Source organism: Oenanthe melanoleuca, chromosome 15 (genome assembly GCF_029582105.1).
Source record: "Oenanthe melanoleuca isolate GR-GAL-2019-014 chromosome 15, OMel1.0, whole genome shotgun sequence".
NCBI lineage: Eukaryota > Metazoa > Chordata > Aves > Passeriformes > Muscicapidae > Oenanthe > Oenanthe melanoleuca.
Window position 1 is genome coordinate 4,283,273 of NC_079349.1, and position 15,849 is coordinate 4,299,121.

A 15,849-nucleotide genomic window follows, 5' to 3' on the forward strand; every position below is an offset into this window, starting at 1 on the left:
AGAACAACTTCATGTTTTTTAGATGATTTTCTATGGAATATTTTTAGTGCTGGAGCCAGGCTTTCTGCTTGATCTCCATGTCATAAACATATTTGGTTTTGGTTTTTGTTTTTTTTTTATTTGTTTGGGTTTTTTTAATAGCAGAGAGATTTTCTTTGTGGAATTTTTATGCTTTCCACCCTTAGAGAAGACAGATGGACTTGTTTATCTGCTGGGAGGTTCAGGGCCAGATTATAGATGATTTTCCTTTGTGTCATTTAAAACATTCTTGTTTCTGAGCAAGGAAGTTGGCAACAGTCACGTGATTCAGGGTGGAAAAATTATCTGCAGGCTGTTGCTGTTGCCTTAATAGGCTTAAAGGAATTAGCAGTGATGTAAATAATAGTTGTGTGTGTGGTGGGTGAGCAAGTGCCAAAGCGAGGGCGTGTTTGGGGTGAAGCCCTTCCCGAATGATCTTCTGCAAAAATAACCCTGTGAAGTGAATAATCCATTTTGATTTCTTACAAGCAATGTTGACAATCTTTGTAATGATAGATCTTTAGTTAAAAATGCAGGCAAGACCTGAGGGCATTAAGATTTGAAGGGGTCTGGAGCTGTGTTGGCGTGTGCATCTCTGTGACACCCTGTGGTGGCTCAGCTTGGCCAAAAAAAAAAGAAAAAAAAAAATCCCAGTCACAGGTGCTTGGAAGCTGAGGAAGAGGAGCAGCAGGGAAGAGCCAGGCCTTTATGTGCCAGATTTTCTGATAAAAGCAGGAGGGATTTCAAGAGCCACTTCAGTGCCATTTAGAATTTGATTTGTGTGCAGAATGCACCTGCCACAGCTGAGGGGAGCATGGGCACTGCTTGGGGGGAAACAGTGCCCAGAAATGGGGACAAAGTGCCCAAAAATTGGGGGCTAGGTACCCAAAAATGGGGACAAGGTGGTCTGGAGTCTCTGCCACACGGGATGGGGATGTGCAGGAGCAGCTCAGCTGACTGTCCCTGGGCACAGGAGGCCAGGGAGGGAATAGCATGATGTAGCTGATGGCGAGGGATTTACAACTGTAGTAGTACGATTACAGTGGTATTACTAAATATTAATAGCATCTGAAATCCTCCTGCAGTTTAATTTACAGTTGATCTTTATAAATTGCCCCAAGTTTTTTACGTTGCCAACTGGACTAGAGATCTTTTATTAAGAAACAGGTTTATCTGAGCTGATATGTGTTTCAAAACTGAGACACAGTGTCTAGTGTATGTTACACTTGGCATTGATAACATGATTCCTCTTTATCAAGGGTACTTGTATCAAGGAGCTTTATCATTTTCCAATGGGTGGTTATTTTTTCAGCTAAATTTTTGTTCTTTTTCAAACTTGTCTGCTTGGGGCCATGTATCTGTTGTAGGATACTTGAATTTGAAACACAAAAACTGACTTGGGTAGATTATGTAGGGGAAAATGGGGTCCTGTAAAGCTGGAGTGTAATAAAATAAGGAAGGGGTAAATTTTGTGTTAGGAATGTTGGCTGGAGAAGCGAGCTGTGCTCTGTTACCAGGGATTAGGTCCCACTTTGTAAATTCACTGCCCCGCGTTCCGTTGAGGATCAACTTTTAGTCCATTTAAGAAGCTCTGTGCCCCCTTCTTTTCCAGAGAACCAGGGACTACAGAATGATAGGACAGAATTTATTCTCAGCTACTGCAAGACTGTTCTCACAGCTGAATTCTTCCCTTTGCAATGTTGCCTGTGAGCATCAGCCTCCTTCCAGCAAGTTTCCTTTTAGAGCACCTCCCAAACCTTTGCATCCTTGGAATGTGAGAGCATTTTAATCGGATTTTGATGGGTTTCTTAGAGCAAGGAGTGGGAGAGGGAGGAAGATTTCATGGAGATCTGTGAGATGGTGGAAGGGGCAGATTGATGTGGATAAGCTGATTGGGTTAGTGGCTATTTCGGAAAGACGAGGTCATGGACTTGGGAGGGGGAGAATGGCATCAGGGATAAGTGGTTGAGACAGAACTCCAAGGGGATTGGAAGATGAAAGGGAACGGACAAGGTGAGTGGAGTTCATTCTCCTGCCTGAGAGAGGGAGCACAAGCAGGGACAAAAATAAATCCCTGCAACTTCAGTGCCAGTGTGGGCTTAGTCTGGTCAAGGGAAGCTGAAGGTGAAATAACCACTTCTCCAGACTGCAGACTCAGGGAGGCAAGATTAGGTTGGGTTGTATTAATAATCACAAGTAGGAAGTTCCATATTCCACAGAATCTACAGATAAGTTTATTTGCATGGTAGATTCATACCAATATAGGTTCCAGTGAGATGAGTCCAAAACTGCCCTTTCAAAGGCTGCCCAAAAGAGACAAGAGGGTGGCAACACAAATTTGGACCCCTGGATATGAAGTACAGTGTGAGTTTTCCAAAAATGAAAAGTATGACAGCTTTTGAAGGAAAAAATAATCTAACCTTACATAGCTGCCTGCATCTGCTACGAGTTTAAATATACTTCTGTTAGAAGAAATTCAGGTTACTTCTTGGAGCTGAAATTCTAATTACTGCTGGCTTTCCCACTTCTCTGCAGTAAGAATATAATTAAAGCCAAAGCTCGTCTCCTGCCTTTGCTAGGAGATACGAAACTGCTTTGTCATGGTAAAAGTCCCATTTTGATGGAAAATCGGCCGTTTGCAGGTCAGCTGCTCAGGTAGCACTTCACAGACTGCTGCTCCAGAAAAGAGCTTTACAATAGAAAGTAAATTACAGTAATTGAGATTACAGTAATGCAGAGCTCTGTGTTTAACCAGTGATTGACAGCACTTGGATATGCAAACAGTCTTACCTAAATGTGGTTTTAACTGTTCAGTTTTGGTGTGTCTGTTGTGCAGTCAGAGCTATTCCCCCTTCACCTTTCAATTACACATTTAAGTGGTGATTTCTTGTTGATTCTTTAATGGCAGTTTGAAAAATAAACATTCTTTTGCTTTTTTACAGTTACATGAGGTCACTTTTGCTTGGGAAGGAGCTTTTTCTCCTTAGAATGCTCTGGATTTTTGTCTCACATGGCATTGCCTGTCTGGGTATGTGCCACACCTGACTTGGAATATTTTGTTTATTTGCAGGTGAGGTCTGGGCAGTGTCTTTGTCCTTAATGTGCCCTTAGTGACCAAGCTCTTGTCACTATGAGAAAGGATTCAGGACCTATGGATTGGTTGCAGCAAATTATGGTAAGTGGGAGTGTGGGAATTTGTAGAATATCTTTATTTCCATTGTATCTCCATGTATCTATGTATTTAAATAGCAAATAATGGAGTTTTGTGTTGTTTTTTAGAGAAGGAACACTGTGTCTTTCAGTACTGATAAACTCTGGGATCAGCATATCTGAAAGGCACCTTAATCTGAGTTTGCTTCCTTATGAAATTATGTGAGAATGATGTGATTTGATGTTCATGCTGACTCTACATCAATACTTGCATTTTTCTCTTTTTCTTTTTTTTTTTTTTTTTTTTTTCAGATTCTTTTTCCTTGCTGGAGTTTTTCAGTTCTGTTGAATGTGTAATTCCAGCTATGGCAACAAGAGTAGAAATAAATTCTACTTTGGCGTCTTTGACGGCAGTCCCTGACCTGGCAGAGCTCAGGGCTGAGGAGAAGGCACAGCGTGTCTATGTCAGTGTGCTTTCAGATGCCAGCAACAAGGCAAAAGAGGCCTCAACATCACTGACTCTTGAAGAAAACAAGAAATTTGGGAATTCTTTGAGATCTGCAACGATGCCCTCGCTGGGATCCAGGCCGAGACTTTTCCCAAAGCCTTTCTGTAAAGAGAAATCCTCGGATACTTTTACAAATGTCAAACCTCCCGTCCCAGCCTTCAGATCCAGCAGCATGGTGAGAAAGAGCACTGAGGAAACATCCTCTGTGAAGATGTTGAGTGGGAATGTCCCTCCCTTGGTGGATCAGAAAGCCATTGACACTGAAAATCAGGCTGACAGTGACATGGTGACAAATGTGACTTTTTACACAGGGCCCAGTGCCAACACAGTCATTCTGTTTGAGCCAGCATGTCCTGAGCAGGCCAAGGTCAGCCTGGCCCAGGAGAAAAGGGGATTTACTGCTCTGCAAAGCAAGGACCTCCAGGGCTCTGGGAGAGCAGCAGAGACACCCAGCAATCCTGATGGCTCTCTCCACAGGCAGATGTCCTTTTCCTCCAGTCTCAGACCAAACTCCCTCAAAATCAGTGAAAAGAAAGATGCTCGTGAAGTTCATCCAGGGGAGAAAAACAATGATGGTGCAAATAATCTCAACAATAAAGTTGATTTCTCTATTGATGTCCAGCAAAGGGCAAAACATAGACCAGTGTCTGCTATTTTTCTGGAATCATTACGAGATCAAAAGCATCACACTGTGGAAGCTTCTGAGGAAAAATCTCCTGCTGAGAAATCTGGGGTTAGAAAACCAAGGCCTTTGTCCATGGACCTGACAGCTAAGTTTGAACATAAAGATCTTTCTTCCTGCAAGAAGGCTGGTTCATCCCATGAAAGCAAGGAGAATGTATCCATAATTGCTTTTACTGATGTGGGTAGTCATGATCAGTCTGAAACGGGGCCAAAACATGAACAAACTGAATTTAATAAAAGCAGTTCTTCTAAAACAAATCTGAAATGCAGTAGTCAGGACATTGGCATCCTAAATAATGGGAAATACAGCTGGGAAACAAAACTTAAATCTAAAAGTGAACAAATTGAGACTAAACCAGAAATAATTATTAACTTGCATGGTCCTGAAAGAAGTCCTGAAACAACCAATGAAAGCAGAACTAATAAGGGGGGGAAAAGATCAGATCAGAAGGATCAATACAAGTTCCAGGGCTGTGAAAATCCTGCAGCTTCCTCAGAAAAAGAGAATAATATCTTAAGAGGTAGTGTTAAAAAACACATTAGTTTGTTTACTTTGGAAAATCCCGGTGCCACAGTGGATACAGAGCTTCTCCCAGCAGCTGCTGAGAAGGAGAACAGGTGTGTGACCATCCAGCAGAGGATCAAGGAGCTGACAACAGAAAATCCTGATGTTAAGGGAGGAAATCTGCGCCGGTCACTGCAGTCACGGCCACTCTCTGCAGACTTAACCAAGATGTAGGTTACACAGGAATTCTCTTTAATCCTCTTGGCTTCATGGTGTTCAGGAAAACTTGCTCTCTCAGGCCAGTCAAAAAGGCTTGATCATTTTGCTTCTACTTAATGTGATTTTTTTTTTTTTTTTGCTATTATGCTTAAGCTCCTTTCCTGCCTTTTTTAATCCAAAAAAATAGAAAATTAAATATAATCTGACAACAGCTGAAAAAAATAATAAAGCTGTCAATACTGTGACCTTTGCATGTAACTGCATTATAGCTTGTTATGAATCTCTAAATCCTCCATTATCAAGTAAGATGCATAATGAACAATATTTTTAAAATTCCTTTGGTCTAGATACAATTTAACCACCAAATACAGTCATTTAGTATGAAATAGTGATGTGTCTCCTTTAGGAAATGTAATTTGAGGGATAATTTCTATCAGCCTGCTTTGGTAGGAAGTGACCCTGCTCTCTGACCAGCTGGACTCAAGAAGTAACACCAGCCCTTTGTTTTAGGTTTTCAAGTCCAACATCAGGGGGTGAAGCAAAGCCTGAAAAACCTGGGGAGGCTGGAGCTGACTCTATCCAAGACCTGCAGGAAAATCCAAAAGTAAGGAACTGGCAGCAGCTGGTGGCCTCCAGCTGGCTCTGCAAGGAGAATTCCTGTTGTGTGTGGCTTTATCAATCTGGGACTTTTAAATGGGTGTGGAGAGTATCCCAGTGGGTTTGCTGGTGTGAATTTGTCTTTAAGATGTGCAGAGAAAAGTTCAGGATTGTTGTTGTGTTGGCTGAGTTTGTTGTACACACTGTTCAGAGTAGGAGTGGTGGAGAAGGAAGAATATTTTGTGTACTGTTTTTAAGGGATTTCTAATGCATGAAAGCCCATGAATTGCCTGTGGCTGTGGTGGCTTTGTGCAGTGATTATTCTTTATCTTCTCCAAGCAGAGCATTAGGATTGTTCTTTCTTGCATCCAAGTCCCAGCTCCTGATAAATCCCAGCCTGGACCTTTGTCAGCCTCCTCAACATTTACCTGAGCACTTTAGACAACAAAGTGTTCCAGGGAAAATGGGGATTTGCTGGGGAAGCTTTAGGCTCTCTCTGTTTCTAAGCAACACTTCAGTGTTGCAAAACAGAACTTCTCTGGTGACAGCTCTTAGTAGAGGAGATTTAATGTAGTTTAAAGGTGTTTGTAGTGAGCTCTCATGGCTTTTTTCCTGTCCAAGATAGGAATATGTGGTGTGGAAAAGTTACAGGTGCAAAGTTTCTGTTGTTCAGTGTTATTTTAAAGGAGAGCAATTTGTTTAAAAAGGAAATCTTTCATTAATGGAAGTGCTGCTTTCAGAATTTGACAGTAAAGTAGGATTAGAGAAATTCCTTGAAGAATATAGCTCAGACTTAAAAATCTTTATAAATAAATTTAGTGTTAATTTTCTGATGTTCTTCAGCTTTTTTTAAAGACATTCTTAAGTCAACTCTGAGTTTTAAATTTTAAAACTTGAATAAAAGATTGAACTCCTGTAAGACCTCTAGTGTTCTTTGTTTCCCTTTATTATATGCATGCTGTGCTTTTTTAACAAGTGCAATTAAAAATTCCATCTTTTAGGATGCTGCTTGTATTTCCTGTGAGTAGATAATAGTGAAGCATTGGTAATAAATATTAATTTCCATCTTTCCTTTTTTATTTGGCTCAGCTTAACATTTCTCATAGCTGAGCAGCTCCAGCTGTGATATTTACTCAGATCTTCATGTTCCTTGCAGTTTGAGCATATAACTGGTTATTAGTGAGATAATTCTTTTAAAATCAAGATTCAGGAGTTGGAGCTACACATCCCCTTAGGTTACCTTGGTCTCAGTGGAGCTTGTGTTCAGGGAATGTGGATGTGTTTGACTTGTACAGGCTCTTTTGCACAAAGTAGATGCAAGTAAGTTTTAAAATAAACTTTATTACACATTTTTAAAATAAACTCAGGTAACTGTTGGATTTTGTTTTTCCAGAGCAAGGAGCTGAAGCTCACCCATGGCACAGATCTCACAGAGGCATTTTCTCCTGGGAAGTCTTGGAAATCCCGGCAGGTTTTGAAGATAACCAATAAACCTGATCAGCTGGAGAGGAAAGGAAGCTTCCTGGGAGATGGTCAGCATTTCTCACAGCAGAGTGAGAGTTCTGCCTCATTCACAAGTAACTTTGAAAAGAAATTAAACCCAGCACTTCTGGAAAAGCCTTTCATTAAAACTGTGCGGGCCACCCTGTTTGAGCACAATGTCCAGAAGCACAACGTTGTTGCTGAGCATTCTGGGGCTGATCCTGCAGCAAAAAGGAATCAGGAGCCTGAAGCAAAGCAGGACCTGATGGTTTCAGGGCACAGCAGACGCTCCTGGATGGGAGAAGGGGAGGAAACCACTCCTCCAAAGGAGCATCACAAGCAGCCTGATCCATCAAAACATCCAGCACATGTAGAGAAAAGTCCTAAACCTGTTTCTTCAAGTGAAGACAAGAAAATTATCTTAGAAAAATCTTTGGTTGAGAAAAATGAAAAACCCACTCCCAAAAATGCAGAAGATTCTCAAATTTACCAAAGAATAGAGCCCAGGTATGAAATCTTTCAAACATGTGGTGAAAAGGCTCTTAGTGAAGCCATCACAATGACTCCTGAGAAAAAGGCCATGACACTCAGAACTAGAAAATCATCTGTGAAAGAGAATAAAACTGATGAGGACGTTGTACACACAGGGCAGTCGGTTAAGGCAAGTAGTCACACTCTTTACTTGAAAGAAGATAATGTTACTTCAGAAGCCAGAGAGGCAAAAGTTCTCACAAGCAAAGCTGTGTTGAGAGAACCTGCTGGTTTTTTCTCCAGTGAATGCACTTTACCTGAACAGAAAAGAGACTCTGATAAAACTGATCCTGAGCCACTGTTCATATCTGAGAAAATACCTTATTCCACCAACAAAAGTAAAGGTTTGGGAATGAATGAAAAAGTCAACAAGCTGCATGCTGAGATTAAAGGTGATAAGAGTGAAGTCTCTTCTGTAGAGAAATCAGAGAGGATTAATGTTGTGAAATGCTCTTCTGAGAAAAGGAGTTTCAGGGCAGGTGGGACAGACATCCATGAATTCCGAGCCAACCTGGATCGTGAAGTGATTTCCACAAGTGTCAGTAAACACGGGGCTCAGGCTTCAGTGCTTGCAAGTGGGCAGTATTTTAAATCTTCCAGTAGCCACACTCCTGATACAAAAGGACTGAATGTTACTAAAGAGGAATCTGGGGCTTTTGGGTTGAGGAAAAGTCTGGACTTAAATTGCAAAGAGCAAGATTTTAGCTTGGTTTGTACAGGTCCTGAAAACAGCGAGAAACTCCGAGGGGCAGATCCAGAAGAGAAAGTCAGGAGAAGCAGAAGTAGTGTTTCTGACTTGAGCATTTCTGAAAGGTGGAAGAGGAGGACCTTGCCTCAGGAGTCACTCAAGGTGGAAGAAGTTGTGTGGCTCACTCCTGAAAATATCAAGAAGCTGAGCCGGGCAGATTCATTGCAATTGAATGAAAGCTCATTTAAAAAGAGAAGCAAAAAATTTAAAGATGGGGTGGAAGGGAGTGAGGCAAACCAAGCTGTTCTTGGCAGTCCTGATGATTACATGAAACATCAGAGTTCTGTCTTTGAGCCAAAGGCAACTTATTTTGCAGTGACTTATCAGGTTCCTGGTATCAAAAAAGAGAAAAGCTTTGTTGGTGCTCCCAGTGCAAGTGAAATTAATACTGTTCCTGGTTCAAGCGAGGGAGCAGCAATTAATCTGGACCCTGTTTTTCCTGGAAGGTCCAAACCTTCAGTGCAGCAACCAAATAAAAATGTGACAAGTTCATCTAGTAGAGAAGACTCCTGGGAAATGCATATTAGCAAGGAGTGGGTCAAAGAAGATGAAAAAGATGCTGTTTTCTCCAAAAATGTTGCATTTGGTAATATTCATGTGTCTAGGAAAGATAACCAGCAGCATCACGAAAAAGGCCTGGATCATTCTAAAGAGAAAATTATAGATGTTGATGCTTTGCTGTTAAAACATGATCTGGAAAATGCAGCTCAGGCTGATCTCAGGGGTGGCAGAAGGAAAGTCTCTTACCACGAGCCCCGGTCCCCACCACGTTCTGCACAGGGGCATAAGGACAGTGAGCAGGGCCCCCTGAAAAGGAGTGACAATAATTCTGATTTGCCTGCAAGGAAGGCTGAGGATGGGTACAGATCCCAAATTCTCGATATTGATGCACTTATGGCAGAATATAAAGAAGAATCAGCAAAGGCCAGTAAAGTTCAAGAGAAGCTCTCTGAAGATCTTGGCTCATTGAGTAGAGAGAAATCAAAGAACAAAAGAAATGTGTCAGATAGAATGCCTCTTACCTACAGCTGGAACGAGTGGATGAGTGGATCAGACCATTATTCAGTTCATAACAAACCAGGTGAACGTGCAGAAGAGCAGCACAGGCCAGAAAAACTAATTCTAAATCAAAAGAGCAAAGAGAAACTGGAATTACGGAGCCCTGATTTCGATAAGCAGAAATCCAAAGACAGAAAGGTCAGCCCTCCTTACTGGGGAAACCCCAGCAGCATTTTTCCTGAGAAGTTTGTAAATTCACCCCTGGAATTTGCTAGGAAGAAAACTTTCATTGTTGATGAAGGTGAGGAAGTGAACTTGACCTCCAGAAATCAGGGTGCAAAATTTGTAATTGAAAAGGTACAGCCCATAAATGCAGTGAGCACAGAGCAGAGGCTGGAAGTCAACCTGGCCTCCAAGTTGTCCCTAAAGGCTGATGATGGACTCTTGCAGAAGAAGCTGGTGACAAAAGAGGTGTCTCCAGAGAGTGACTGGAGCAAAAACATAGTGAGGAGCTCTACACTGAGAAGCAAAGACAGCACAAATAAAATGTGTGAGGGTGACTCTTTGAAAAGTAAGAGCGATTGGAGGAGCTGCATGTCCGGGTTCGGGACCGTCCCCGCGGATCTCAGACGATCCTACTCGGAGAAATGCCGCCAGGGCAGGGACAGCCTGCCCCTCCTGCAGGACATGAGGGCCAGGAAGGAGCTGCAGCGCTCCAGGCCAAGCTTCCCCTTGGAAAGTGGGGATAACTCGTGGAAACACAAGGTGTCAGCTCACTCAGATCCATTCTTCCACGAGGATAAAAAGGTATTTTCCAATGGTAGCCAAGCGTTTCATGTAACTGTAGCTGAACTTTTTTATTAAGGATTTTATTGTGTACTCCTAGCATTTTTCAGCACTCAGCAAGGCAGCAAATCCATACTTTGCACTGGAGTTCATTTCTTCTCAGGTTCTCTTGAGCAATGGCTATTGCACTAGATAACCTCATTTTTGCTCCAAGTCTAGAAATACTTATTGGTGTTTCTGTGGAGAGCTTGAAAAAGCCTTAAAAAGTGTGCTTATTTTTTTTGTAATGTTGTGAACCTGGGAGGTTAAATTGTTAACTCTGCAATTTGATATTTACTTGAAAAGAAGTAATATGAGTTTATTTTATAAGTTGTCAGCAGTGATCTTTTGGATCTCTCTTTGTTTTTTGTCTTTATCTGAAAGAAGCAAAATTTATTTTTACTGGGTGAATAGCCTTCATTTGTCTGTGAAACTCCACTGCTTTCCTGACTTTGGTGAGAGGCAAGATATTCCCTTCACTCAGTGACATGTGAATGAAATCCAGAGGTTTGATTTGGTTGGAAAAGACCTTAATGGTCCTATAATTCTGTGATTAAAGTGTAGGATGTTCATGGCCATCATGTTTTTCCATTTTGTGTTTTTAGCTTTGAGTTTCCTTTGTTTTTGTTTTTTATTCCCAATAGGCATTTTATATACGTATATAAAATATGTAGATATGCATATGCATGCATATTTAATTGCATTCATAATTGTATTTCACAGACTCCCAGGAAGGAGTGGAACAAGCAGAGCTCAGACAAAACAGAGGGAACAGACTTTTCCTCAGTGTCTACACAGAGGAGCCACCACAGTTTCTACAAGGAGAGAAGAGCAGATTTTGGAATGGTATGTGACCCTGGAGGAGGGGTTTGGGGTTGGGATCAGGGAGCTGCAGCTCTGTTTTCCTTTTTGCAAAGGGTTGTGGTTGAAGGATGTGTCTGCCAAGCAGAGAAACATTTGCTGGGGGGTTGAACTGGTGAGGCTGCCCCTCCCTGGGATCCCACCCCACTGCTCCCTGCCAAAGCTTCCAGCACGAAGCCTCAGCCTTGCAGCTTGTTCACTTTGCTTTCTGAGTGAAGAATTTCCATCCTGAACTCCAGGTGGCTCCAGAGCATTATGGTTTTTGTTGTTTTCTCAGCTTGTGTTCCAGCCTGAGAAATGATGGGTTTAATTTTCTTTCTGTCAGTGACACACAGAGAAGTGTTTCTGTGGAGGATTACAGCTGATATTTTGGGTGGTTTGATTTTTCTCTAACACACAAACTGTTGGGGTGAATTCCTGCTTGAAGTTGCTGGATGCTGTTCTCAGTTTCAGAAAGATGTTCTGACTTTAGCCCTCAAAGAAATTTTATGTTGTGAAATAGCATCCTACATCCAGCTGCTGTCCTGAAATACAAAACAAAGGTCTGGATGTTCCAAAAGATGTACAATAAATGAAATATCAATGTTTTCTGAGGGAAGAAGAGAAAGGATTTGGAAAGTGGAGACTGAAGAATGTTGTCCCATAGACTGTCCCAAAGTCACACCTCCCCTGTCCTGTCTCTGCCAGCACACTCTGCAGTCTGCCCTGCCCTGTTCTGTCATGGCTCACTCTGCTGTTCGCAGCTCTTTAGCAGAAAACACACAAAAATATAAAAAAGAAAAGAAACTCAGAGGTTTCTTTTCCTCTAGCAAAGAAAAAGAGAACCCCTAAACCTATAAGGATTTCATAAACAAGTTTCCTAATTGGAGTTTTGGAAATGGGCTCAGATTTTCTTCAGTTCTAGTTTTTAAGCTTTGTGGAAGGTATCCAAGGGCTAATGTCCCTTTTTCTTTCCCATTCTTAGCATGACTCATCTTAGGGAGTTTGAGAGAATATTGGCAGAATGGGCATTTATCCAACCCCTAAAATTTATGTGCCATCAGCTTATAGTGCAAATATCTAAAGGTGGTGTTCCCAGGTAGGAAATGTGGGACAGAAGGGCTGTTGGAAGCAGTGCTGGGATAACTGAACTGTTTAGGTGCTGTACTCAGATAAATACAACTGTTGTTCTCCAATTTCGTTTTGATTGAGAAGTTACTCAGAATAATCCTTCAGCTTCACCAAGAGACAGGAAGGGAAGGTGGGAAAGGGAGACTCAGCTCCATTAAAAGAGACAAGTCACCTGTGTGGAATTCAGTGGGATCAGAGTGCTTTGCTCCCTGGTGTTGCTTTGGAAAGGCTCCTCGGGGTGTGTTTGTTGTGCAGTGCCATGGGAGCCCAAGGGCAGCCTGGTCCTCCTGGGTGTAAAGTGTGAGTGAGTGCATGGAAGGGGCTTTGCTTTGCATTTGGGAGGTGGAAAACTCACCACACTGATGCTTTCCAAAGCCCCACAGAGGTACTGCAGAAGATTATGTAAAACCAAACCATTTCTTCTGCAGCAAGGTTATGCCTTTGTTTTCTTTGGAGAAGGCAGATTTTGGGTGCAGAGTCGCAGTTCTGTCAGTGTGTTCCAACACTCCCCTCTGCTGGAGACACAGCTGAGCTGTGTGAGCTGGACAGACACAAGGGGTCAGGAAAGAGCCACAGGAGTCTCAGTTAAATCCCCTATTTCCCTGGAATCTGAACCAGTCTGGGATTAAAGTGTAACATTGTGCTACTGTTTGTTTTGAGCTGTTTCTGGTCTGTGTAGTTGGGAAGTTACTTGTTTTTCCTTGTGGCTTAGTGACAAAATGTATTCTTCAGTTAATATTGCTGGTCAGTGAGGGTGTTGGTATCATTCTAGTGAGACTGAGTGACAAGTCCTGTTATACAACAAACGATTCCTTTTGATTCACATTCACCTCTAAAGCAGTGCAGAATTTATATTGATACCCTTTTATATCTGCCAAACAAGTTTACAAGAATATCCATTTGTTTCATTATTTCACATCTGTCTCTAATAGTAAACAACTGCTTGAATGGCATTTTCCAGGACAGCTGATGAGATAGGTTCTTATGGATAATCACAATTCCAGATAGAAGCAACGTGCAGTAGTATCATTTCACCTCTGGAGAAATAATTTCTTTGTGATTGTATTCCAGAGAATCTGCTTGTAATTAGGCTTTTAGAACATTATACAGTATGGCATTGAAATCAGCCATTGCAAAATACAAGTGGCAGTATGGGATTGGGATTTGAAATTGCAAAGGATGATACTTTGGAGATTTAGCCCTCATCTAGATCACATTGTTCAGCTATTTTGAATTTGTATTGATTAAAAAAGAGAGTAAGGCTATTAAAGCATCACTGCTGGATTGTCATATAATCTGTGATTTTACTATGGCTGGTACTTCCCTCTCTTTTAGTCGTGCTACATCACAAAGTAGGTATAAAAATGAAGTTTTGTGCTTTGGACAGTGAGGGGTTTCTCTCACCCACTCAGTTGCAAATCTCAAAGCCTGCAGCAGGCTTGGGCTTTTGGAGGGATCCTTTCCTATAGGCCTGGAATGCAGGTGAAGGGACAAGTGTGAGCACTGAGCACTCAAACCCTCTCTGGGCTGGTACCTGTGGTTGGATGTGGGGCTGTTCCCACTCAGTGCTACCACGGAGAGCTCAGGAGGAGTTCCCATAAATTGTGTGATGCCATCAGAGCTGAGGTTGGGTCACAAGCCTGGATTCCTGATTGAATCACCCAGACTGATAAGAGGTTGGGAATCAAAGCCTGAGGAATGTGTGCTGGGACTCATCCTCCAAATAAAGGAACTGTTGTGCAGTGGGGCTGGAGGGATTGCACCTTCAGCTTTAGTGCAGCTGTGGGTTACAGCCCAAACTGCTGCTTTGGGGAGTTAGAACAGAGCACTGCTACTAGAACTGGTGTAGGCAGGAATTATTTTGAAGCCTCTCAAGATATTATTTATTTATTTTAGTTAAACTCTGGGGTTTTTTTTGTCATTTAGGGAGGAAAATCTCTAATGGTCCCCACAAAAAGATGCATTTATGTGAGACTGCGATGTGTGGGTGGAAAAGGGTTTGTTGAAGAAAATCATGAGCTGACTCCTAAAATATCTTGGAAATGAAGTGCAAGGGAGAGAAGATAAATATTTTATAAACATGTGCAGATGAATTTATGGTTTGGCTTGTCACAGTTCAACCAGTTGTTTTCAGTTCTGCCCATGACAGGTCTGTCTCCTGCCCACTGAAAACCACACCTTCTCTTTTTCTGGATTGTGTGAAGCTTCTTTGTTCCTTCTGAAACCCATCTTGAGTTGTTCTGTTACCCCGAAAACTGACTCAACCTGAAAGAAAATCAAAATACTTGGTCAATTCTACAGGAATTCATAGGTGATGATTAGAAAAGTGAGGGGTAGTTTTCTTGAAGTACCAAAATTTCAAGGAGAGGAGGCTGCAGCATCCTGGAAGCCGTTTTGTGTCACCTCAACCATGTCCCTCCCTGGGAAAGGTGAGAGCTGGAGCAGGGCTGGGAGGGGATGCAAGAGCCCTCCCTGGATGGGCTCCTGTCACTTATCTTTCCTTGTCCTATCAAAAAAAGGATGTAAGGAGAAAAAAAAAAAAATAAATCAGTGTTACAATTCCCATTTTTGCTCTTCACAAGCCACCCACTGCTGATGTCCAACAGCTCCACCACTCTCTATTTTAGACCCAGCCCGAGGAGGATGACCCGGGGGTGGGTAAAGCTCTGCCTGGGCTTTCTTCCTTTTTTGGCAGTTTTCATTCCCTGGGAACATTCCAGGGGTGTATAAAAAGCCACTTGGTTGTGTCTATTTCTTCTCGTTCACAAAAGACATTTTTATATTCAAAGAACATAAAACCCAGCAGCTGCTCTTGTCCTGTGTGTGGGTTTTTGTCTTTCCTGTACATCACCCAAAACAAGGTCAGCGAGCAACCCTGCTGGTGTTCAGAGCATTTCATAACTGAGGGGATTTAGAGCTTCCCTTTCCTTCTGGAGGGTCTTTACTGCAAAACTCAAAGTCCTGTTACTAATTCCAGCCTGATCCACGCCAGATTACGGAGTTGGGAGCACTGGGCTGCTCAATAACAAGTGGTTAAGTCACGTGCTGCTAGAGGAGCCCCAGCTCGTGGTGAAACCCAGCTGGGTGACGTGGGGCCAGACACACTCAGTACATTATTCATGGTGCTTTTAATTGCTTCACTCTGCTTTTAACTGGTGCTGGAGGCGGGGAGAGCCCAGGAGCTGCCTGCAACAGGGATGGGTTGGCGTTAACTCGGAGCTGTGCAAAATGGAGTATTATTACTGTCCACGTCTGCTGAAGTTCCTGCAGTATCTGTGGGTAAGTGTGCTCTGGAATGTCAGTGTGCTCCCAGAGCTGGCTCTTTCCACTCTTTTCAGAAATCCTGGGAGCGTTCATTTGTGCTGAAGGCTTTTCTTTTTGAGTAGTAACGTGAAACTCAGGATTTATTTTGGGTGAGAGAGGCTGTTTTATCTCTAATACTTAAATCTGTAGACTGCCCGAATGTGCCTTGGCAAACCCTTTTTGGAATCAACATTTCTTCCTTGTTTACACAGAACCATGGGAGTTGTGGTTTAGTTTAGTGTGTGTTAGGAATATTCTCTCTGTGTAAAAGCTCTCCCTGGCTCTGGAGCAGCTGCCCCAGAACCCTCC

The 15,849-nt window shown here is 42.4% G+C and overlaps 1 protein-coding gene across 2 annotated transcripts in view; it reads left to right on the forward strand.

The window, feature by feature from the left end:
- The window catches only part of KIAA1671 (KIAA1671 ortholog), a 64,633-nt gene that overhangs the window by 16,878 nt on the left and 31,906 nt on the right, over positions 1-15,849 (forward strand). Inside the window, exons 2-6 of one of the 2 annotated variants that reach the window (XM_056503912.1) lie at positions 3,089-3,193; positions 3,481-5,095; positions 5,595-5,688; positions 7,075-10,248; positions 10,990-11,112. In XM_056503912.1, the coding sequence (XP_056359887.1) occupies positions 3,534-5,095; positions 5,595-5,688; positions 7,075-10,248; positions 10,990-11,112 (4,953 nt within the window). In that variant the 5' untranslated portion in view covers positions 3,089-3,193; positions 3,481-3,533. Of the gene's footprint in view, positions 1-3,088; positions 3,194-3,480; positions 5,096-5,594; positions 5,689-7,074; positions 10,249-10,989; positions 11,113-15,361; positions 15,517-15,849 lie in introns of those variants that run through there. The other variant, XM_056503914.1, reaches the window with a different exon arrangement.